A 26,185-nucleotide genomic window follows, 5' to 3' on the forward strand; every position below is an offset into this window, starting at 1 on the left:
CTGTCCAGGATCTGTTCTCCCTTCCATCTTCTTAGAGCATCTTATTTGTCTTCAGGTAATTCCCTTCCCTTTCTCATTCTGTGTGGTTCAGGTGTGGTACCCATTTTCCCTCCTTTTCTTCCATCTTTGCCCTGGTCCTCCAGGCTGAACCAGGATATCCCTGGATAATCCACAGTGTTTAGTTCAGTGACAGGCCCAGGACCTGATTATCCAGGATAATGATACAAAACCCTGGGTTCTTTTTTTTTTTTTTTTGCTGGACCCACTGGAGAATAGAAACATGTTTGTGATATCACTTAGATGATAGAATATGATTCTAACAGGAAGAAAATGAGGCCAATGCAAAGAAAGAAAATCCAAGAAATGGACAAAGTCAGATGACTGACAAACAAATTTGAACACATGAATCCACTAAAGTGTGAACTACCCTTGGAGGTTTTAGTTACTTGAACAATAAATCCACCACAGCATCCCCACCCTCCACGCCCACCCCCGCCCCCCCACTTTTTTGCTGAATTTCTTCCATTTATAATAGAAAGTTTTATGAATAGAATTGACGGACTTTGCCTTTATTCCCTCAGCTTCCACGATATCCCCTATTTGTCTTCTGGGATGATCCCCATAGCAGCACTCACCCTACGTCCAAACTCTTCTCCTTGCTTCACTTCCCGAGGATAGCCATCAATCAGGAAGCCCTTGGTGTTGCTGAGGCTGGCCACCATGGCCTCCTTCAGGAGCTCCAGAATGATGCCCTGGAGCAGAGGGAGAGCAGTCAGGACCCAGACTCTTCCACAGAGCAGCACTGGAGTTACCAAAGGTCTCCCAACCATCCCATCATGGCAAGGGGGAGAAATGGACTAGTTAGATTAACAGTGGATGGCAATATCCTGTATTTCATCAACTATAAATCTCAACCCCCCACCACCCAATTTTAATGTCTATGGAACTGGTAGGTATTTTACAATCAGTATTGGGTCAAAGTCTGTTGATGTTTTTTCTTACTGGTAAATTTTAATGGTTAAAGTTTTGGGGGTTGCCTAAAAATAATGGTATCTTAAATTAGGTGAAATATGGTACTGTATTTCAAGCAGTAGCACTCCTTGAATTAGGCCCAATGGAAGTTTAAAACTAGACAAAACATGGTATAAAATGTGCTTCAGTGTTGATTTTTTTTCCCAGTAAATATTTTGTAAAATTTGACATGACATGCACTGACTTCAGTAGACATGAAGCAGCATTTTCTAGCAATATCACTTTGTTAAAAATTTTGATTTAACTTGTGCTTATAGAAAACAAGGAAGCTACCAGCTGCCCAAATGGGGGGAATCCCCTGTGTTCTCTGAGTTCCTGGCTACCTCTGACTTTCAGCAGGGTCTGGGGAATGCAACTATCACAAGAGCAGTCAGAATCTATCCCTAGATAATAATGAGTTAAATCCTCATGAAGTTTATATTTTAGTGAAAATAGATACTAGATGAGCAAGTAAATATATAAAAATAATCAGAGAAAACTACTAGGAACAAAATTAAAGCAGATCAGAAGAAGCAGATTGTTAGAGGTGCTGTTTTTAGATGGGATATGCAGGCCTCTTTGATAGACTGTGATATTTAAGTAGAGATCTGGATGAAGTAAAGGAGCAAGCTATATGCATATATGAAAGAATTTCACTCAGGCTGAGGAAATTGACAATGCAAGGGCCCAGAGGCAGGAGCAGTCTGGCCTGTGGGAGGAAGAATGAGGGTGTGGGTTGGGTGAGAGGAAATGTGAGAGTCATGGAAAAGAGCATTGGAGAGCAAGCTGGAGTCCAGAGCCATGGGAAAGTCTCTGGATTTCCTTCAAAATGTGGTGAGGAGCTGTTGGAAGGTTCTGGGAAGGGGGATAAATGTTTTTAAGAAATCACTCTGGCTGCTGTGAAAAGAGTAAACTGTAGGGGAAAAAGAGTGGGCAGAAGGAGGTTTGTTAAGAGGCAACTACAGGACTTCCTTGGTGGTAGAATGGATAGGAATCCGCCAGCCAATGCAGGTAACATAGGTTCCATCCCTGGTCCAGGAAGATTCCACTTGCCTTGGAGCAACTAAGCCTGTGCGCCATAATTATTGAAGCCTGTGCGCTCTAGGGCCTTTGAGCCACCACTACTGAGGCCACATGCGGCAACTATTGAAGCTCGCTGACAAGAGAAGCCACCTCGATGAGAAACCCAAGCACTGCAACAAAGAGCAGCCCCTACTCGCTGAAGCTAGAGAAAGTCCTCGAAAAGCAATGAAGACCCAGTGTAGCCAATATAAATAAACAGAGTAATAAATACATCTCCAAAACTTAAGAAAAAAAGAAAAAGAAAGAAAAGAGACCACTGCAGTGGTCTGTTTCCTTTTTGAGAACCATCCTGGCCTCCAGGTGGGAAAGAGACTGTAGCTGGTTAAAGAGGAAGTGAGAATCTCTCTTAGCTAATAGGGGCTGCACTGCCCATGCCCTGACTACAGAGCCTAGTGTGAGTTAGTCTGGAAGGGATGAATGTTTTATGAAACCCATGGCATCCAGCCTCTCAGATATGGATAGTGACTTGAAAACAAAAAGATAAATAAAAGGGATATTCTTCAGCTACCCAAGGAAGATAACAAATTTCATGTTAATACCATTATACCTCTCAGAATGAGACCAAGACATTATTTTCTGTTTTTCAGAAGGTTCTAAAGTCCTTTGGACTGCAAAGAGATCAAATCAGTCAATCCTAAAGGAAATCAATCCTGAATATTCATTGGAAGGACTGATGCTGAAGTTGAAGCTACAATATTTTGGCCACCTTATTGGAAGAGCCAACTAATTGGAAAAGACCTTGATGCTGGGAAAGATTGAGGGGAGGAGGAAAAGCAGGCAACAGAGGATGAGATGGTTGGATGGCATCATCAACTCAATGGACTTGAGCTTGAGCAAGCTCCAGAAGATGGTGAAGGACAGGGAAGCCTGGCATGCTGCAGTCCACGGGGTCAAAAAGAGTTGGACACGGCTTAGCAACTGAACAACAACAAGTAATTCTAGATCTAGGTTCTGCTGCACCAAGATCATTTCTGCTTTGAAGCTTTTAACTCTAAAGCCGGGACCAATTTTAGGAAAAAGTATGAAATAGGTTACATTCAAGGCACTGGCAGAGCAACAAGACAGATGGAACCAGGGCCTGGGTAACTTGGTCCGGCAGATGGGCCTTTGCTGTGGACTTCCTGCCTGCTTCTGGATTGTTAAAAGAAACAAAATACAGCATTATCCTTTTTGCGTTTCTTTGTTTCTGAAGCTAGATTAATGGCAACACTTCCAGATCTCTCCCCGGCCAGAGAAGGCAGCTGTTGCTTACTGAGGGCACCAGCTCTCCACGTTCCATGATGTCTCTGATCAACTTGCTTCTTCCAGATTCCGATGACAGCTCATTCTGCAGGAGCTCATCAGTCGAGAGATGTGTAAATCCATATTTTTCCGCCAGCTTTCCACATTGTGTGCCTTTGCCAGAGCCTGGGCCACCTAGAAAAGAAGTCATGGATCAGACATCCATCCCGAATCTGGTGCCCTGTTCGGGGCTGTAGTCACACAGTGAGCAGGCTTCAGTGCTTGATCCACCAGTGTGGACTGAGCCCTGCTGATCTCCTGGGGGCATGTCGGGAGCCATGGATACAGTAGTGAACAGGACACTGACCTTACCCTCAAAGATTGTGTCCATGGAGGGCAGAGGGTGTTACAGACAAACAACAGCAGTCACTACAGGTGGCCTAGTGGGGAGGAGTGCAGAGGGCACAGGGGAGGATCCACAGTCCCAATTTGGTGGGCACGCTCAGCAGATAAGTTTCCTGGGGCCCTGAATCTGCTCATGCGCAAAGCAGGGATCACGGTGCCTGATATATGGTGACCGCTCAACAAAGGCTGGCCGTTACTTTTTGTTTTTGTAATTCAGAAAATAATGCAAGCAATTTTAATTTAATCTAGAGACAGTACTTTATTCACAAATATTTAGATTAATAGCATTTTGCTACATCAAATGAAGAGTACAGCAGTTTGGATAAATTCTGTCACAGAAACAATTAAGACCCACTGTGACTAACTTTGGGAATTAGGGTGTTGCCCCTAAACAAGCCACAGTCTTTAATTTGTGGTTATCAGTCATTACTTTTAAAATCAGTTGTTTTCAAATTTATGGTTAAATTTGAAAACCATAAAACCAAAGAGGCAAGGTAAGAGGGATAAATTAGGAGTTTGGGATAAACATACACACGCTAGTATATATAAAATAGATACCCGACAGGGACCTACTGTATAGCACGGGACCTCTACTCAATGTTTTATAATAACCTATAAGGGAAAAGAATCTGAAAAAGAATAGATAAATATATATGAAAACGGAATCACTGTCCCTTTCACTTGACACTAGCACAACGTTGTATATCAACTCTACTTCAATAAAAAATTGTTTTCACCAATGTCGTATATTAATGCATATACATGGAATCTAGAAAGATGGTGCTGAAGAACCTATTTGCAGGGCAGCAATGGAGACAGAGACGTAGAGAACAGACTATGGACACGGGTGCTGAAAAGGAGAGGGTGGAATGAATGGAGAGAGTAGCGTGGAAACATATACACTAACATACGTAAAGTAGATAGCCAGTGAGAACTGGTTGTATGACTCAGGGAACTCAAACAGGGGCTTTGTGACAATGTGGAAGGGTGGGATGGGGAGGAAGATGGGAAGGAGGTTCAAGAGGGAGAGGACTTATGTATACCTATGGCTGATCCATGTTGATGTATGGCAGAAACCAACACAATATTGTAATTATCCTTCAACTAGAAATTAAAACAAGATTTAAAAAGAAAAAAATTGTTTTCATTTTTAAATAATCATAAAGTTACAGACGGGTTATGAGTACAAAGAACTTTCTGAAACATTTGAGAATCAGCTCCCAACCTGATGCCTCATTGTTACAGAACACTTTAGTGTCATTTCCTCCAGACAAGGAGCCAAACACATCCTCTGACATAACTATATCTTTGGACCTTATTCACATGTCAATGGAATTGTTCCAATCATCTCAATAATGTCTTCTGAAGCCAATGGATCAAGTTTAGAATCACGTGCTGCCTTTAGTTGTCATGTCTTTCTGGTCTTCTTCCATATGGGCCAGTTCCTCTGTATTTCATTGACACTTTGGAAGATTATAAATAGTTATTTTACAGAATGTCCCTCAGCATGAATTTTTCTATTGTTTTCTAGCTACTAATACTCAGGATCTCCCATATTCCTTTGATGAACATTACATCCTGATTCTCCCCCACCAAGTTCAACTAGTTGCTAAGTTGCAAGATGTTACACCTTAAAAAATATTAATAGCTAACTTTTGCCAAGTGCTTACTGTACTGGTCACTGTTCTAAAGGCTTTACGTGTATTAATTTCAAATAATCTTAAGAGAGGCAGACATCAGTATTATTCCCATTTTACAGATGGGGAAGTAGAGTCACAAAGAAGTTAACTGCCTTAGGTGGCATGGGTAAGTAAACAGCAAGTCTAGGACTTGAAGCCTGAGCTCTGGCTCTCAGAGCTGTTCCCTCCTCGTTTGGCTGCTGCGCCTAGGTTTACCTGCCACATTTCAGGCCCTCTTGCTTTTAGTGTACAGCAGGCATCCTGCCTCTGTGTGGGGCAAAGGATGAGACTTTGGGGTCCAGCAGACCCATGAGCAGGATCATTTGCCTGAAAAGCATGTCACTTCCCAGCTGCAGAGCATTCTGTGGCTTCCCTTTCTCCAACTGCTTAGAGTGGCATTTGTAGCTTCTAGGAGCTAGTTCCATTCAGCCTCTCCAACTTTTTTCTACATTTCTTATCCTCACCCAACATTGTCCTGTCCAACCACAGACTGTCCTTTCATCAAGACGTACTTAAAAAAAAAAACACTTTTCTAATTGTGAGATAATTGCAGATTCACATTTCTAAGAATAATATAGAGAGATCCCATGAATCCTTTACTGTTTTCCCTAGTGGTGACATTTCCCACAACTACATCACATCACATCACAATATCACTACCAGAATATTAACACTGATGTAATACAGAAGTAGAGCGTTCCCATCAGTGCCAGAGTCCCTTAGGCTGGCCTTTTATAGCCACACCCACTTCTCTCTACACACACAACCCCTCCATCCTTAACCTCTGGCAACTACTAAATCTGTATATAATTTTGTCATTTGGAGAGAATTGTATCAGTGGAACCATAGGCATCAAGATATAGTTTTCCGATGTGGTTTTTGCTCTTCCCGTCCTCAGCCTGGATGGCTTCCAGTTTCTACTCTATCAAGATTCTCTTCATCCCATGGGTCTGGATCCAGTGTTTCCCCTTTCCAGCAGGAATCAGCCTGTCCACCTCACCTCTCCTGGGGTGAGTGATGTGACCCCCACTTGGGAGCCCTTGGCCTGTCTTACCCGTGGTCTAGATCTTCCACTAGACCTTCTGCCCCACAGCATCTACACAGTTCCTGGCCATGGTAGGTGCTTCTTAATGCTTGGAGGATTTCCTGGTTAAAAGGAAATATGTAATGCCGAAATATAAAACATTATTGAGGTTTTAGCGTGGTAGTCAGCGCTTACAACTTGTTCTGTAATTTTCCTGTCTGGCCTCTCTTCATATTTAAAACTCCTTTCTCGGAACAACTGGCAACAAACCTCTTGAGGGGCAGTACTTGTGGCCCTTCATCTGTGGAAGGGCCTCTCACTCCCTCTCTTTTGCCTTGGCAGCGAATCCAGGAAACGTCCACGCTTTGACTTCTGCTCATTTGTAGAGCTGCTCTTGACCAAATGGGAAGGGTTCGGAGCGCTCGCTGTATTGTCATGGTGGCCAAGATGTACTAGGAAAACAGCAATTACAGAGGCTCGAAAAAATAATGCAGACCACTTAGCAGGAGAGGCTGATTGCCAGCTGATGCTACGTTTGCTCCCAGCACCATGACTCCTGTCTCCTGAGATAACAGAGATGGAGAGTGGGAACAAGGGAGGGCCACTCTTGGCAGAAGTACTTCCAGATAAGGAGGGAGGGAAACAAAAGGCCAGGCTCTGGCAGCAGCCACGGGGGCTTCTGTGGCTGGATTTACCTAGAGACTCTTTCTTGAGGATGGCTGGAAGCCAGTCATGTGGAAAAAGATATTTTCAGCCTTGGCTTACAGGGCAAAAATGCTGCATTTCAATTATTTTTTTCTTTCAGCATTCTCCTAATTTGACTATTATAATTTTTGTTCCTCTCAAATGTTATTTAATAAATCTTGACACAAAGGCAATTAAAATATCTTCAGCTCAAATTAACCACAGCTGTGTGTGAAACAGCAGCCACTGCTCCAGTTAGAAACCTTTCGTGGGAGCAACAGCTGCAAATTCTTAACATTCTTTGGGCAAATGGAGCAGGCACAGTGGAATTTTAAGTAATCTCCACAATGGTTTGATTTTTCCCGCGGCTCCAAACCAGGGAACAAAGTGATTTTTATTACTGCCGTGAAGGCACCAAAACTGCTGGAGATGTAGAAATTTTCATAGGCTGTCACTGACATTTCTTTGAGGCCTTCACTTATGACACTGAGATAAAAAATGGTGGAGCCTTGATATCCTTCCAGGATAATTTGTTACATGAGGAAAACTCTTCTGAAGTGATTTTCACATATCTGAACAAGTGGGCTGCATTCTCTCCTGATGAGATGACTGACGGGAGATGGGCAGCTGTCACATTTATTGTCATCCCACTGATTTTTCCTGTATCATTATTCAGGCTTAATCCCTGAACAAACGGATGCACAATACTGCATGGTGTGATTCACAAAGGCAGCCTGGGGTAGAGGTTCCATATTAAAAGTGTCTTTCAACACTTTTAAAAAAAGAAAAGGTGAAACATTTTTATTCTCAACCACCAATGTAATTCAAAATTTTTTCCATGTGAGGCCAAAGGTGCTATATTGTGAGAAGCGCAAATGCTGTGAACCTCCACTTCACAGCTCAGTGTATCCCTTCCCCTTCCCCAATGGCTCAGTGGATAAAGAACTTGCCTGCCAATACAGGAGACACAGGAGCTGTGGGTTTGATCTCTGGGTCCGGAAGATCCCCTGGAGGAGGAAATGGCAACCCACTCCAGCATTCTTGCCTGGAAAATCCCATGGACAGAAGAGCCTGGCAGGCTACAGTCCGTGGGATCACAAAGGGTTGACATGACTGACTAACACAACACCACCACCACGCTGCACTGAGAGAAGGGGAGTGCCTGCAGGAGACCCGGGAGCTGCGGCTGGCCTCGCTTTCCTGCCTTCTCCTGGTACCTGGTGTTCTGTAGAACTGAAACAAGCTGCGTCATGTCAGCATGTCTACCTCAGCCACCTTCTCCAGGTGCTTTCTATCTTCAGCGGCAATACTCTCAGGGGACACCTCCTGGATTCATTAGTGGGGCTCCCCGCAGGAGAAGACCTGTCTCCTAAGCGACTTTGCAGGGTGCGTGGCTTTAGGATGAAAAGAATGAAATGGCAAAGCTGGTGTGTTAGAGCCCATTCTGTGCTCAGGAAGAAAGTAAATGATGATGTCAGGTTGATCATTAGTTCACTTCAATACAGTCAGTCAGTTGTGTCCAACTCTTTGCAACCCCACGGACTGCAGCACACCAGGCCTCCCTGTCTGTGACCAACTCCCGGAGCTTACTCAAACTCATGTTCATTGAGTCGGTGATGCCATCCAACCATCTCATCCTCTGTTGTCCCCTTCTCTTCCTGCCTTTAATCTTTCCCAGCATCAGGGTCTTTTCCAATGAGTCAGTTCCTCGCATCAGGTGGCCAAAGTATTGGAGCTTCAGCTTCAGCATCAGGCCTTTCAATGAATATTCAGGATTGATTTACTTTAAGATTGATTGGTTGGATCTCCTTGCAGTCCAAGGGACTCTCAAGAGTCCTCTCCAACACCACAGTTCAAAAGCATCAATTTTTCGGCACTCAGCTTTCTTTATAGTCCAACTCTTACAACCATACATGACTATTGGAAAGACCATAGCCTTGACTAGATGGACCTTTGTCAGCAAAGCAATGTCTCTGCTTTTTAACATGCTGTCTAGGTTGGTCATAGCTTTTCTTCCAAGGAACAAACGTCTTTTAATTTCATGGCTGCAGTCACCATCTGCAGTGATTTTGGAGCCCAAGAAAATAAAGTCTCTCACTGTTTCAATTGCTTCATCCAACCTGGCGTTTCTCATGATGTACTCTGCATATAAGTTAAAAAAGCAGGGTGACAATATACAGCCTTGATGTACTCCTTTCCCAGTTTGGAACCAGTCTGTTGTTCCATGTCCAGTTCTAACTGTTGCTTCCTGATCTGCATACAGATTTCTCAGGTGCAGGTATGGTGGTCTGGTATTCCCATCTCTTGAAGAATTTTCCACAATTTTTTGTGATCTACACAGTCAAAGACTTTGGCATAGTCAATAAAGCAGAAGTAGACGTTTTTCTGGAATTTTCTTGCTTTTTCGATGATCCAATGGATGTTGGCAATTTGATCTCTGGTTCCTCTGCCTTTTCTAAATCCAGCTTGAACACCTGGAATTTTCACAGTTCACCTACTGTTGAAGCCTGGCTTGGAGAATTTTGAGCATTACTTTGCTAGCGTGTGAAAAGTGAAAGTGAAGTTGCTCAGTCCTGTCCGACTCTTTTCGACCCCATGGACTGTATCCTACCAGGCTCCTCTATTCATGGGATTTTCCAGGCAATAGTCCTGGAGTGGATTGCCATTTCCTTCTCCAGGGGATCTTCCCAATCCAGGGATCGAACCCAGGTCTCCCACATTGTAGACAGACGCTTTACCATCTGAGCCATCAGGGAAGTCTCATTGCTAGCGTGTGAGATGAGTGCAATTGTGTGAGAGTTTGAACATTTTTTGGCATTGTCCTTCTTTGGGATTGGAATGAAAACTGACTTTTTCCAGTCCTGTGGCCACTGCTGAGTTTTCTATATTTGCTGGCATACTGAGTGTGGCACTTTCACAGCATCATCTTTTAGGACTTGAAGCAGCTCAGCTGGCCCTCTTGACTTCGCACTCCAGGATGTCCAGCTCTAGGTGGGTGATCACACTGTCATGGTTATCTGGGTCATGAAGATCTTTTTTGTATAGTTCTGTGTATTCTTGCTACCTCTTCTTAATATCTTCTGCTTCTCTTAGGTCCCTACCATTTCTGTGCTTTATTGAGCCCATCTTTGCATTAAATGCACCCTTGGTATCTCTAATTTTCTTGAAGAGATCTCTAGTCTTTCCCATTCTATTGTTTTCCTCTATTTCTTTGCATTGATCACTGAGGAAGGCTTTCTTATCTCTTCTTGCTATTCTTTGGAACTCTGCATTCAAATGGGTATGTCTTTCCTTTTCTATTTTGCCTTTAGCTTCTTTTCTTTTCTCAGCTATTTGTAATTCGCTGAACAGGATAATAATTAGCTGAATCCCAAATACAAACAAACACATGGATGTAGTTTCTGTTATACTTAACAATCTTTTGAATAGTAATGGTGTAAAGCAGGCAATGGTGTCCCTGGTTGAGATTTTATTGTATCCTGGTAAATGTAGGATAGCAAGGAGATCAACCCAGTCAATCCTGAAGGAAATAAAAACTGAACATTCACTGGAAGGACTGATGATGAAGCCGAGGCTCCAATACTCTGGCCACTTGATGCAAAGAGCTGACTCACTGGAAAAGACCCTGATGCTGGGGAAGATTGAAGGCAAGAGGAGAAAAGGGTAGCAGAGGATGAGATGGTTGGATAAAATCACTGACTCAAAGGACATGAAGTTGGGCAAACTCTAGGAGATAGAGAGGGACAGGGAGGCCTGGCATACTGCAGTTCATGGTGTTGCAAGGAGTTGGACATAGCGACTGAACAACAACAACAGTAACAAGAAGAGGTCACTCATCTTTTTAGCTCTTCCTGAGTTACATCTGATTTCATTGTTGACAATCTGGTGATGTCCATGTGTAGAGTCTTCTCTTGTGTTGTTGGAAGAGGGTGTTTGCTATGACCAGCACATTCTCTTGGCAAAACTCTATTAGCCTTTGCCCTGCTTCATTCTGTATTACAAGGCCTAATTTGCCTGTTATAAGCTCTATAGAGTCAGCAAAAACAAGACCGGGAGCTGACTGTGGCTCAGATCATGAACTCCTTATTGCCAAATTCAGACTTAAATTGAAGAAAGTAGGGGAAACCACTAGACCATTCAGGTATGACCTAAATCAAATCCCTTATGATTATACAGTGGAAGTGAGAAATAGATTTAAGGGACTAGATCTGATAGACAGAGTGCCTGATGAACTATGGACTGAGGTTCGTGACATTGTGCAGGAGACAGGGATCAAGACCATCCCCATGGAAAAGAAATGCAAAAAAGCAAAATGGCTGTCTGGGGAGGCCTTACAAATAGCTGTGAAAAGAAGAGAAGCGAAAAGCAAAGGAGAAAAGGAAAGATATAAGCATCTAAATGCAGAGTTCCAAAGAATAGCAAGAAGAGATAAGAAAGCCTTCCTCAGCAATCAATGCAAAGAAATAGAGGAAGACAACAGAATGGGAAAGACTAGAGATCTCTTTAAGAAAATTAGAGATACCAAGGGAGAATTTCATGCAAAGATGGGCTCGATAAAGGACAGAAATGGTATGGACCTAACAGAAGCAGAAGATATTAAGAAGAGGCGGCAAGAATACACAGGAGAACTGTACAAAAAAGATCTTCACGACCCAGATAATCACGATGGTGTGATCACTCACCTAGAGCCAGACATCCTGGAATGTGAAGTCAAGTGGGCCTTAGAAAGCATCACTACGAACAAAGCTAGTCGAAGTGATGGAATTCCAGTTGAGCTATTCCAAATCCTGAAAGATGATGCTGTGAAAGTGCTGCACTCAATATGCCAGCAAATTTGGAAAACTCAGCGGTGGCCACAGGACTGGAAAAGGTCAGTTTTCATTCCAACCCCAAAGAAAGGCAATGCCAAAGAATGCTCAAACTATTGCACAATTGCACTCATCTCACACGCTAGCAAAGTAATGCTCAAAATTCTCCAAGCCAGGCTTCAGCAATATGTGAACCGTGAACTTCCTGATGTTCAACTTGGTTTTAGAAAAGGCAGAGGAACCAGAGATCAAATTGCCAACATCCGTTGGATGATCGAAACAGCAAGAGAGTTCCAGAAAAACATCTATTTCTGCTTCATTGACTATGCCAAAGCCTTTGACTGTGTGGATCACAATAAACTGTGGAAAACTCTGAAAGAGATTGGAATACCAGACTACCTGACCTGCCTCTTGAGAAATTTGTATGCAGGTCAGGAAGCAACAGTTAGAACTGGACATGGAACAACAGACTGGTTCCAAATAGGAAAAGGAGTACATCAAGGCTGTATATTGTCACCCTGCTTTTTTAACTTATATGCAGAGTACATCATGAGAAACTCTGGGCTGGAAGAAGCACAAGATGGAATCAAGATTGCTGAGAGAAATATCAGTAACCTCAGATATGTAGATGACACCACCCGTATGGCAGAAAGTGAAGAGGAACTCAAAAGCCTCTTGATGAAAGTGAAAGTGGAGAGTGAAAAAGTTGGCTTAAAGCTCAACATTCAGAAAACGAAGATCATGGCATCCAGTCCCATCACCTCATGGGAAATAGATGGGGAAACAGTGGAAACAGTGTCAGACTTTATTTTGGGGGGCTCCAAAATCACTGCAGATGGTGATTTCAGCCATGAAATTAAAAGACGCTTACTCCTTGGAAGGAGGGTTATGACCAACCTAGACAACATATTAAAAAACAGATACATTACTTTGCCAACAAAGGTCTGTCTAGTCAAGGCTATGGTTTTTCCAGTAGTCATGTATGGATGTGAGAGTTGGACTGTGAAGAAAGCTGAGTGCTGAAGAATTGATGTTTTTGAACTGTGGTGTTGGAGAAGACTCTTGAGAGTCCCTTGGACTGCAAGGAGATCCAACCAGTCCATTCTGAAGGAGATCAGTCCTGGGTGTTCTTTGGAAGGAATGATGCTAAAGCTGAAACTCCAGTACTTTGGCCACCTCATGTGAAGAGTTGACTCATTGGAAAAGACTCTGATGCTGGGAGGGATTAGGGGCAGGAGGAGAAGGGGATGACAGAGGATGAGATGGCTGGATGGCATCACTGACTCGATGGACGTTGAGTCTGAGTGAACTCCGGGAATTGTTGATGGACAGGGAGGCCTGGCGTGCTGCAATTCATGGGGTCACAAAGAGTCAGACACGACTGAGCAACTGAACTGAGTTACATCTGCAGGGCTTCATCTACATCAATGTTGGAATCAAACATAATCCAACAACAAGAATGGGGACTAGCTATCACTCTGAGATGTCCAGACTACTTACAGGAAATTAAAATATATAATAGTGTGTTCATTTACACATACAGACACAAATACGTATACATATACATATATATATGGCTGTACATGTACAAATATATGTATCTGGTTTGGAAAGCTCATAACATTTATTTTTTCAAGGCAAAGTAGAGGAGACAGTATTCCACAGGTTCTAATGTCATCAGCAGTGTTCTTTAGGCCTCCAAAATCATGGCAGATGGTGACTGCAGGCATGAAATTAAAAGACGCTTACACATACACATTCCCATCTCACCCCAGCCTCAGGGTTTTTAAACCTTTTCAGCACCAATGGCCTTCATTACTAACCCAATTTTAGCTCCTCTTTGATGTGGCTGAACCTGAGTGCATCGTTACTTGGGTCTGTCCTCCCACCCTGCTCACATCTTGCTCTCCCTGTCTCTTTTTCCTTGACCTCTGATTGTTTCCCTGGTGGCTCAGATGGTAAAGAAGCTGCCTGTAATGCAGGAGACAAGGTTCAATCCCTGAATCAGGAAGATCCTCTGGGGAAGTGAATGGCAACCCACTCTAGTATTCTTGCCTGGAGAATTTCATAGAAAGAGGAGCCTGGCAGGCTACAATCCACGGGGACATGACTGAGCGACTAATACTTTGACTTCTCAACTTGTCTTCTGTTCTCACTGTGACCTCAGCTAGTTGGTCTGTTCCCCTGGGGCTCCGTTTCCTGACCAGCTGGGTTCCAGAGCCATTCTCGTAACTCTGAATCTTTTATACCCTTTGAATTCCACTGTGACTGTTATGAGAACCACCAGCCTGCTCTCTGCCCAACCTACCATTTACTTGACTTGCGTCTACTCTGGGTTGCTAAGGATTCCCCAAGAAAGTCAGAGCCAACTGGGTTTATATCTAACTTCATAAAAGCTCTTAATATTTCTTGACAGATATATTCCTCTTTTGCTGATACCAAATCTGATGTCCACAGATAGATTCTAATATATCTCCCCATTGTCCTCATATCCTCAAACATATTTTCATTCTTCTCACTTTTAATAGGCATTTCAGTCCTTCTATTTTCACTATTAAGGTGAAGATTATCTTCTTTCCTCAACATTTTCACAATGTGTATCTTTATCCTTTGTTCTCCATCTCTCCTTTCTCTCATTTGGAAGATATTATACAACTATTTGGGCTTCCTAGGTGCTGCCAGTGGTAAAGAACCCACCTGCCAATTCAGGAGACATTAAGAGATGTGGGTTTGATTCCTGGGTTGGGAAGATCCCCTGGAGGAGGGCATGGCAACCACTCCAGTATTCCTGCCTGGACAATCCCATAGACAGAGGAACCTGGCGGGCTATAGTCCATTGGGTAACAAAGAGTTGGACACGACTGGAATGACTTAGCATACACACAAGCAACTAGTTAGCTCTAAGAAAAGTTATGACCAACCTAGATAGCATATTCAAAAGCAGAGACATCACTTTGCCAGCAAAGGTCAGTCTAATCAAGGCTATGGTTTTTCCTGTGGTCATGTATGGGTGTGAGAGTTGGACTGTGAAGAAGGCTGAGCGCCGAAGAATTGATGCTTTTGAACTGTGGTTTTGGAGAAGACTCTTGAGAGTCCCTTGGACTGCAAGGAGATCCAGCCAGTCCATCCTTAAGGAGATCAGTCCTGGGTGTTCTTTGGAAGGAATGATGCTAAAGCTGAAACTCCAGTACTTTGGCCACCTCATGAGAAGAGTTGACTCATTGGAAAAGACTCTGATGCTGGGAGGGATTGAGGGCAGGAGGAGAAGGGGATGACAGAGGATGAGATGGCTGGATGGCATCACTGACTCGATGGACATTAGTTTGGGTGAACTCCGGGAGTTGGTGATGGACAGGGAGGCCTGGCGTGCTGCAATTCATGGGGTCGCAAAGAGTCAGACACGACTGAGTGACTGAACTGAACTGAACTGAAGGCTAACTTTTCTGCTTTGGCTCTCATAGCACTTCAGCGTTTTCTGTCATAGTGTTTTCATAGGATATAGCATCTATCTATTTATAGTTTACTTAAAGTCTGTCTTCCATATTAGACTCTGTAGGACATGGGTATACTTTGCTTACCACAGTGCCCCAGCATAGTGCTTGAAACACAGATGTCTACCGATTTATAATGTCATCTACTTGTTTTTCTTTGTAAATTTTATTTTTCTGTGTTTATTTACATGGCTTCACTGGGTCTTAGTGGTGGCACTTGGACTCTCAGTTGCATCATGTGGGATCTAGGTCCCCAACCAGGGATTGAACCCAGGCCCCCTGCATTGGGAGTGCAGAGTCACAACCATTGGACTACCAGGGATGTCTCAGGTGTCTACTTTTTAATAATGGCTGAAATAGTAAATAACTTAATGATGAATGGATCCTCTCCTCCTGCCTGCTGCAAAAACTCAATCTTCTCTTTCTTGTCCACGTTAAATTTACTACTCTGTTAGCACTATCTCTTCTGTGAACAACATACTTAGTTCTTCCCAATCCAAATAAAAATATTTCCACCATTGTCTGTATGTATGCTCTAGCTGTCTCCACATTCTTTCCTCTTTTTTTCTCAGTAAACTGAAACTGCCCAATTCAATTTCCTCCTCTTTTATTGACTCCCTAACCTCTTGCAAGCTACTTTCTTCTCTCATTACTCTCTGAAATTGATCTTTTAAAATTCAACAGTAAGAATGTCCCTGCTGGTCCAGTGGTGAAGAACCCGCCTTTCAACACAGGGGACTCGGGTTTGATCCCTGCTCAGGGAACTAAAATCCCAACATGCTGAGGGGCATCAAAGCCCAAGCACCACAACTAAGACTTAATGTGGCCTAAGTAAACAAACATAAAAAAAAATAGAGTTCAACAGTAATTGCATAAGTGTCATATTATTCAATGATCCTTTTCTAGATTTTACTGTCTTTGACTCTTTAGTAGCATTTAACATCACTGATAAACAGCTTAAAAATCTCTTTTCCCATGACTTCCAGACACATAATTTGCCCATGTTCTCTCCTTTCCTTTGCCAGATAGAAGCTCACAGAGAGCAGAAATTGCTTTATTTATGTTGGTCTCCCCAGGGAACCTTGGGAAGCATCACTGGCAATTGTTGATGAATTGAAGTCTAGGAGACCTGTGGTCCCATGACAGTGACAATTATATTCCTTTTCACACTAAAGGAACTCTGGATCAAAGGACTTGAGTTCTAGGTTCACACCCTAGACCTTTATCTGGTGAGATACTTTAATGGAGTCACTTGTCCTCTCTGAGCTTCAGCCTCTTCAGTAACAAAACAGGTAATGCCTATTGGCTATGAGGACAAAATGTGATAATGCAGATGAATTGCCTGGACCAGTAGCTGGCATGTGAAGCACTCAATAAGCACCATGCGTATTATCTGTAAAACAAGGCAGCTCATGTTAGTGATGCTTAGAAGTACTACCAGCTCTAACGTTCCATGCTTTTTACAAAGATTAGATACAGCATTTTTATACTGTGGTACAATTTTAGCATCTTTAAAGATGGATAGTCTCCACAGTTATAGCCTGTGAAGGTTTCAAATGTCTTTTGCGAATCAAACTGTCTTATTTTTAGATAGTCCTCAAAATTGTTTAAAAATCTATCAGAGAAAGAAGTGATTTTAAGAAAAAAACAGTTATTATATTTCTACCTTTTGAAATATTTCCTTCTCTCTAAATGAAAATGGGCTTCAAGGTTGGGTTCGGGTTTTTGTAACTGAATGATTTCTTTCAGAGAAAAGCCATTCTGCTATCAGATCATGAAATGACTATGCCCTAGGAATGATCCTCAACTATTGTGGCCCATGAGTCACTTAAACATCCTGTATCTGGCGGGAGCTGTGTCATCATGCTGAGTTTCAGTAGCATTGCTGGGAAATGGCTCTCTCTGACCAAAAACAATTAAGAAAAATAGAACTTTATCCTCAAAGACAGTACCTCTATTAGTTCTGAAACACATTGCTGCTTCAAGTTATTCACCAAATAGGATGAAGTTTGCCTGCTGATAGAGTCAGCCGAAGGCTACGTGAAAGAATTTCACACGGGACTGGGAACTTCTTCACTTTTTTGTTTTTTAACTGAAAGCCTAATAAACTTGAAGTTGCTGCATCTTTTTCTCATCTTCTGAGTTGAGGGCATGGCATGTGGGATCCTAGTTCCCTAATGAAGGATTGAATCCACTCCCACTTTGCACTGGAAGTGCAGTCTTAACCATAAGTCCTGGACCTGGGAATTTCTTGACAGGAGTGTGTGTGTGTGTATGTGTGTGTGTGTGTGTGTGTGTGTGTGTGTGTGTGTGTGCGTGCGCACGCGCTTATTCACTCAGTCATATCTGATTCTTTGTGACCTCATGGACTGTAGCCCTCCAGGCTCCTCTGTCCATGGACATTTTCAGGCAAGAGTACTGGAATGGGTCAGTTCAGTTCAGTTCAGTCCCTCAGTCGTGTACGACTCTTCGCGACCCCATGGACTGCAGGATGCCAGGCCTCCCAGTCCATTACCAACTCCCGGAGTTTACTCAGACTCATGTCCATTGAGTCGGTGATGCCGTCCAACCATCTCATCCTTTGTTATCCCCTTCTCCTCCCGCCTCCAATCTTTCCCAGCATCAGGGTCTTTTCAGATGAGTCAGTTCTTTGCATCAGGTGGCCAAAGTATTGGAGTTTCAGTGTCAGCATCAGTCCTTCCAATGAATATTTAGGATTGATCTCTTTTAGGATGGACTGGTTGGATCTCCTTGCAGTCTAAGGGACTCTCAAGAGTCCTCTCCAACACCACAGTTCAAAAGCATCAATTCTTCAGCACTCAGCTTTCTTTATAGTCCAACTCTCACACCCATACATGACTCATGGAAAAACCATAGCTCTGACTAGACAGAACCTTGTTGGCAAAGTAATGCCTCTGCTTTTTAACATGCTGTCTAGGTTGGTCATAACTTTTATTCCAAGGAGCAAGCATCTTTTAAATTCATGGCTGCAGTCACCATCTGCAGTGATTTTGGAGCCCAGAAAAGTAAAGTCTCTCACTGTTTCCCCATCTATTTGCCATGAAGTGATGGGACCAGATGCCATGATCTTCGTTTTCTGAATGTTGAGCTTTAAGCCAACTTTTTCATTCTCCTCTTTCACTTTCATCAAGACGCTCTTTAGTTCTTCACTTTCTGCTATAAGGGTGGTGTCATATGGATATCTGAGGTTATTGATATTTCTCCCGGCAATCTTGATTCCAGCTTGTGCTTCTTCCAGCCCAGTGTTTCTCATGATGTACTCTGCATATAAGTTAAATAAGCAGGGTGACAATATACAGCCTTGACGTACTCCTTTTCCTATTTGGAACCAGTCTGTTGTTCCATGTCAGTTCTAACTGTTGCTTCCTGACCTGCATTCAAACTTCTCAAGAGGCAGGTCAGGTGGTCTGGGATTCCCATCTCTTGAATTTCCCAGTTTGTTGTGGTCCACATAGTCAAAGGCTTTGGCATAGTCAATAAAGAAGAAGTAGATGTTTTTCTGGAATTCTCTTGCTTTTTCGATGATCCAGTGGATGTTGGCAGTTTGATCTCTAGTTCCTCTGCCTTTTCTAAATCCAGCCTAAACATCTGGAAGTTCATGGTTCATATACTGTTGAAGCCTGGCATGGAGAATTTTGAGCATTACTTTACTAGCATGTGAGATGAGTGCAATTGTGCAGTAGTTTGAGGATTCTTTGGCATTGCCTTTCTTTGGGATTGGAATAAAAACTGACCTTTTCCAGTCCTGTGGCCACTGCTGAGTTTTCCAAATTTGCTGGCATATTGAGTGCAGCACTTTCACAGCATCATCTTTCAGGATTTGAAATAGCTCAACTGGAATTCCATCACCTCCACTGACTTTGTTCATAGTGATGCTTTCTAAGGCCCACTTGAATTCACACTCCAGGATGTCTGGCTCTAGGTCAGTGATCACACCATCATGATTATTTGTGTCGTGAAGATCTTTTTTGTATAGTTCTTTTGTGTATTCTTGCCACTTCTTCTTAACATCTTCTGGATATTAACTGGAACGCGTAGCCAATTCCTACTCCAGGAGATCTTCCTGACCCAGGGATTGGACCTGTGTCTCTTGCATCTCCAGTACTGGCAGGTGGATTCTTTACCACCGAGCTGTGAGGGAACCCCCATGCTACATGTGATCTTAGCCAAAAGGCCAAGAAGCAGTTTTTGCTATGAAGGACTGTGCCTTATTTACCAATACCTGTATAGCGTATAGTTATTAAATTATGGAGCTTCAGGGAGGTAGCCTTGAACATAACTTTGGGAGTCAGGAAACCTTGGTTCCAGACCATTTCTGGTTTTAACTAGCTGAACCTTGGGAGACTCACTCTGTATCCTCAGATGCTAGATCCCTTGTCTGTAAATCAAAGAGTTCTATTAAATTAGTCATTTCCTGTGGTATTTTACATTATTGTTTTGTTCAGTTGTCCAATCATGTCCAACTCTTCGAGACCCCATGGACTGCAGCACACCAGGCCTCCCTCTCCCTCACCATCTCTCAAAGTTTGCCCATCTTCATGTCCATTGCACTGATGATGCCATGCAGTCATCTCATCCTCTGACACCCCCTTCTCCTTCTGCCCTCAATCTTTCCCAGCATCAGGGACTTTTCCAATGAGTCAGCTTTTCACATCAGATGACCAAAATACTGGAGTTTCAGCTTCAGCAACAGTCCTTTCAATGAGTTTTCAGGGTTGATTTCCCTTAAGATTGACTGGTTTGATCTCCTTGCTGTCCAAGGGACTCTCAGGAGTCTTCTCCAGCACCACAGTTCAAAGACATCAATTCTTCAGTGTTCTACCTCCATTACACTTCAGCCCTCACAACTGTATGTGACCACTGGGAGGACCACAGCCTTGACCGTATGGAACTTCGTCGTCAGAGTAATCTCTCTGCTTTTCAACACACTGCCTAGGTTTGTCACAGCTTTCCTGCCAAGAAGCAAACATCTTCTGAGTTTATGGTTGCAGTCACCATCTGCAGTGATTTTAGAGTCCAAGAGGAGGAAATCTGTCACTAATTCCACTTTTTCCTCCTCTCTATTTGCCATGAAGTAATGGGGCTGGATGCCACAATCTTAGTTTTTTTAATATTTAGTTTAAGCTGGCTCTTTCACTCTCCCCATTCACTCTTATCAAGAGGCTCTTTAGCTCCTTTTCGCTTTCTGCCTTTAGAGTGATATCATCTGCACATCTGAAGTTATTGATGTTTCTCCCACCTATCTTGATTCCAGGTTGGAACTCATCCAGCCCTGCATTTCTCATGATGTGCTCAGTGTATAGATTAAACAAACAGGGTGACAGCAGACAGTCCTGAAGTACTCCTTTCTTAGTCTCGAACCAATCATTTGTTCCATACAGAGTTCTAACTGTTGCTCCTTGACCCACATACAGGTTTCTCAGGAGACAGGTAAGATGGTCTGGTATTCCCCTCTCTTTAAGAGCTTTCCATGGTTTATTATGATCCACACAGTCAGATGCTTTGGCATAGTCGATGAAACAGAAGCAGATGTTTTTCTGGAAACATCTGCATTTTACATTATGTTTCTAAATATTACAGCTTCTTTTCAATAGTGCATCTCTGTGAGGAAACACTACTCATCCTCACCTTTTAAACTCAATTCATTGTTGGGGGATTTTTGGAGAAATTATTAACATCTGTGGCTGGTGATTTATATAAGTGATAGTGAAAGGTCTCCAGTCAATAAATTTTGAGTAACAAAAGATGCATTCATACACCTCTGGCCAATAATGTGTTAAAAGTGCCCAAGTGAGTTGCTTTGGCCAGTGAAATGTAGGCAGAGGTGGATGTGTGTCACATTTAGGCAGAGGGTTTTATGGCCAATACGTGGTTTACTGTATATCTTTTCGCCTTGCTATAATACTAGCAATATTTTGAACAGCAGGGGATCAATTAACCTAGTTACCGGAGTGAAGCCCAGGCAACTGTTAATGAACGTGTAGCATTAGTCCAGAACAAGAAGAAGAGGCAGAGGAGGAAGACAAAAAAGAAGAAACATCTTTATCACTCTATAATTCAGAGATTTTTAGAACAGCTTACTTGTTACTACAGCATGACCTAGCTTCAACAGCATAGCCTGGCTTCTTCTGACTGATACATTGCCAAACTTCACTGTGCATCAGAATCACCTGAGGAGGTTGAAAAATTCCTGAATCAGTATTCCCTGCCACACTATGATCTTAGGCATGCATTAAATGATTATAATAGGCAATAAACTGAACTTCTTTCTATTTTTTCCTCCTTTTATATAAAATCATTTTTTTCTACTGTACAGAGTAGTTTTATGAACCTCTGGGGTTTTGAGGCGTTGAAATTTTCAGTTTTAGAAAGTTCTCCAGGGAAATTATATAGATCCCGGCAGTATGTGTAAGGAAAAAAAAGATGTATTAAGGGATGGGTAAAGGGATGGATAGAGGGACAGATAACTGATAAAACAGTTATTGTAAATGTTAATGGTAAAATCCAGACTGAGTTTACAAGCACTCACTACAAAATTCTTTCAGCTTTGCTGAATGTTTGAAATATTTTCATAACGAAAAAGATCTTCAAAAAAATTCCCCAGATCATTCTCATTGTTAGCTTGTTTTGAACTTCTGGATTAGATAATCTAAGGAAGGCAATTTGCTGTGAATACCCCAGTGGTCACTGCAGGGAGTCTGTAATGTTGATCTTTCTTTTAATATTTACAATGTAATACTGTGGAGATAATGGTTCTATCATGAGTGAATATTTGCTACCAGTTCAGTTCAGTTTAGTTCAGTCACTCAGTCATGTCCAACTCTTTGTGACACCATGGACTGCAGCACGCCAGGCTTCCCTGTGCATCACCAACTCCCGGAGCTTGCTCAAACTCATGTCCATCCAGTCGGTGATGCCATCCAACCATCTCATCCTCTGTTGTTCCCTTTTCCTCCTGCCTTCAGTCTTACCCAACATCAGGGTCTTTTCCAGTGAGTCAGTTCTTTGCATCAGGTGGCCAAAGTATTGGAGTTTCAGCTTCAGCATCAGTCCTTCCAATGAATATTCAGGGCTGATTTCCTTTAGGATTGACTGGTTTAATCTCCTTGCAGTCCAGGGGACTCTCAAGAGTCTTCTCCAACACCACAGTTCAAAAGCATCAATTCTTCGGTGCTTAGCTTTCTTTATGGTCCAACTCTCACATCCATACATGACCACTGGAAAAACCATAGCCTTGACTAGATGGACCCTTGTCGGCAAAGTAATGTCTCTGTTTTTTAATATGCTGTCTAGGTTGGTCATAACTTTTCCTCCAAGGAGAGAGCATCTTTTAATTTCATGGCTGCAGTCACCAACTGCAGTGATTTTGGAGCCCAGAAAATAAAGTCTCTCACTGTTTCCATTATTTCCCCATCTATTTGCCATGGAGTGATGGGACCGGATGCCATGATCTTAGTTTTCTGAATGTTGAGTTTTAAGCCAACTTTTTCACTCTTCTCTTTCACTTTCATCAAGAGGCTCTTTAGTTCTTCACTTTCTGCCGTAAAGGTGGTGTCATCTGGATATCTGAGGTTATTGATATTTCTCCCAGCAAACTTGATTCCAGCTTGTGCTTCATCCAGCCCAGCATTTCTCATGATGTAGTCTGCATGTAAATTAAAAAAGCAGGGTGACAATATACAGCCTTGACATACTCCTTTCCCAGTTTGGGACCAGTGTGTTGTTCCATGTCCAGTTCTAACTGTTGCTTCTTGACCTGCATACGGATTTCTCAGGAGGCAGGTAAGGTGTTCTGGTATTCCCATCTCTTTAAGAATTTTCCACAATTTGTTGTGATCTACACAGTGAAAGGCTTTGACATAATCAATAAAGCAGAAGTAGATGTTTTTCTGGAATTCTTTTGCTTTTTTGATGATCCAATGGATATTGGCAATTTGATCTCTGGTTCCTCTGCCTTTTCTAAATCCACCTTGAACGTCTGGAATTTCATGGTTCACATGAAATTCTGGCATGAGCCTGGCATGGAGAATTTTGAGCATTACTTTGCTAGCATGTGAGATGAGTGCAATTGTGTGGTAGTTTAAACACTTTTTGTCATTTCCTTTCTTTGGGATTGGAATGAAAACTGACCTTTTCCAGTCCTGTGGCCACTGATGAGCTTTCCAAATATTTGCTATAATGGTTAATAAGAATCCTCACTGCCTTATCAAAATCGGTGCCATCCCTTCTGTTGCAGATGATGGATTCTTTTAGTTTTCTTTGCATCAAGCTGGAGATACTGGGAGCCGGACTGTGAGCCTATTTTACACCAATGGAGTGGGTCAGAGACAAGGTCAAGAGGTGACTGTAGACTGTTCAGATAAAGATATTCAGTTCACAATGTTTGATATTTGACCCTAATAAGTATCTTTCCTATATGTTTTGTTTGTGATAATTCATTTAATCTTCACAACAACAATGTGAAGTAGGTGCTATTTGTAACTCTTTTATACAGGTGAAAAAAATAACCCCAAGGGCCAGGTTGACCTTGGTAGCCACTAAGCTCTATAGCCTCTCGTATGTAAGGCCATTCTGGAAATCAGACTGGCCTGCTTTCAGAAAAGTACTGAACAGTCTTCAGTCACGAGGCAGTGGGTTTTCATCATTGACTAGTAGGGTTGCCGGCTGAAACACAGACTCTCCAGTTACACTAAACATTATCATTGCTTATCTAAAATCCAAATTTAATTGTGTCTAATATTTTTATTGATTAAATCTGGCAACTCTATCAGGGCCCACCAGTTATTAGCTTAGAGACTTTTGGGAGACATAATTTTTTCTCTATTCTGACAACTCCAGTAGTTTGTGATTCTGTGGTTCATTCAGCTAAAACCATCACAGCCTTAGCGAGACATGTGAAATGTCTAATTAAGACAAGACTCTGAAACTGGATTCCATGACTCTACCTCTTACATAGACAAGGAAGGTTCAGGTCTTGGGGGAGAGGAAGTCACAGGCTCTATGAAGGTGATTCCTAAACATTTACATTCCATGATGTTCTTACAGCTTATAGCACCCCAACCTCGCCTCATCCAAACAGAGACAAGATTTCCAAACTGCTCACAAGTAAATGCCACTAAAAGCCCTGTCCTTCACATAGCGACCTCCATGGCCTATTCCAGACACAAATCACACAACACTTACAGACTGGTGCCCTTTAACAGTTGCTTCCTCAGGCTCTGCTTGCTTGCGTATATGAATTCTTGAACTTCATACTCTTCCAGAATACTCTTCTTCCAAAATCTTCTTAAACTTATCAAGCCACCTTTCTCCCTATCTTGTAACCCTTTCACACTGTGATACTAGACATGCATTTAATGACTCTAATATGCTATTTATAAACTCAGCTTCTCCTTTCTATTTTTTCCTTCTTTTATATAAAGTCATTTTTCTCTACTGTATAAGAAATACACGCTCTTTATTGAAGATTTAGACAACTCGGAAAAGTGAGAAAATGAAAAATCTCCCACAGTATCACTATCCAAATGCAGCTGCCCCAAATGCATTTTGTTTTGTTTCTTTGCAGCTTTTTTTCCTACACATGATTTTCTGGTTTGGTTTTCATTGGGAATATGTCTGCTTTGATATTTCTCCTCTTTGGGCTTTTGTAGTCTCATCTGAAAATGAGCTTGTTGGACTAGGTAAATTCCAAGGTCATTTCCAACACTAACATTCTGTTTTTGTCTTTATCAGAGAACTTGGAGACTATTTGTGTATGGAGTCTATTTTTGTACTGTAAAGGGAAGTGAGGATATTTGAGACAGGTAGGGGCATTTGTCACGGATGTTAGTTGGATTACATCTGGGGTTTTGTGTTCAATTGTGGGCCATACCATGGAAACTGGATGTTTTACAAACTGTAATGAGAATATAAAGTTGGTGCAATGTTTCTAGAGGGCAATTTGGTAATATAAATAAAAAGTCTTAAAAGTTTTCAGGTCAGTGGATTTATCCTAAGAGGAAAAATAACCTGTTTTTGTTATATAGATATTCACAATATTTTTATTTTATTTTAATTAACATTTTTTTATTTTTAAATTTTATATTTTTGGCTGTGCTGTGCAGCACATGGTATCTCAGTTCCTCAGTCAGGGATCTAACCTGTGCCCCCTGTGTTGGAAGTGCAGAGTCTTAACCACTGGACTGCCAGGGAAGTCCCCACAGTATTTTTAATTAATTAAAAAAATTTTGGTAAAATGCATGACATTAAACTGAATACATTATAATATAGCAATACAAAGAAATAGTATGTGGTCATTAAAATGATATATTGAAAGAAAACAGACAAAAACTAATACAGTGCAATTCCATTTATATAAAGTTCAAAAATATCTATGACATTCTTTGCAGGGGACAGTGAATAGAAGAGGGCACAGGGGGACATAGCCAATGGACCTCCAGGGAAGTCCCCTCATTATATTTTATTGAAAGTTTCCTGGATGGAAAAATATCTCCTCCCTTGCCTTCTATGACACTATTTTTTCTTGTTTGCTGCTTTTTTCTCTTTCATTCTCTGGCTCTGGCAGAGGTATTTCCAAGCCTCCAGATCTCAAATTTCCTCTAGCCTCCTTCTACTCAAGCCCATTGGGCGATCTCTCCTGCATACATGGCCTCACCTAACATTGCTGTCCTGCTGATTTCCATGTCTCTATCTACAGCCAGAACTTGCATTCTAGGTACCAGATCTCAAAAACCTCTTGTTTAATGGACTTTACTTCTG

General features: G+C 42.2%; 1 protein-coding gene across 3 annotated transcripts in view; it reads right to left on the bottom strand.

The window, feature by feature from the left end:
- The window catches only part of AK5 (adenylate kinase 5), a 259,132-nt gene that overhangs the window by 30,874 nt on the left and 202,073 nt on the right, over positions 1-26,185 (bottom strand). For all 3 annotated transcript variants that reach the window (NM_001083757.1, XM_005204415.5, XM_005204414.5), the window contains 2 exon segments: positions 636-752; positions 3,347-3,510. In NM_001083757.1, the coding sequence (NP_001077226.1) occupies positions 636-752; positions 3,347-3,510 (281 nt within the window).

Source organism: Bos taurus, chromosome 3 (assembly GCF_002263795.3).
Source record: "Bos taurus isolate L1 Dominette 01449 registration number 42190680 breed Hereford chromosome 3, ARS-UCD2.0, whole genome shotgun sequence".
NCBI classification, from domain to species: Eukaryota; Metazoa; Chordata; class Mammalia; order Artiodactyla; family Bovidae; genus Bos; species Bos taurus.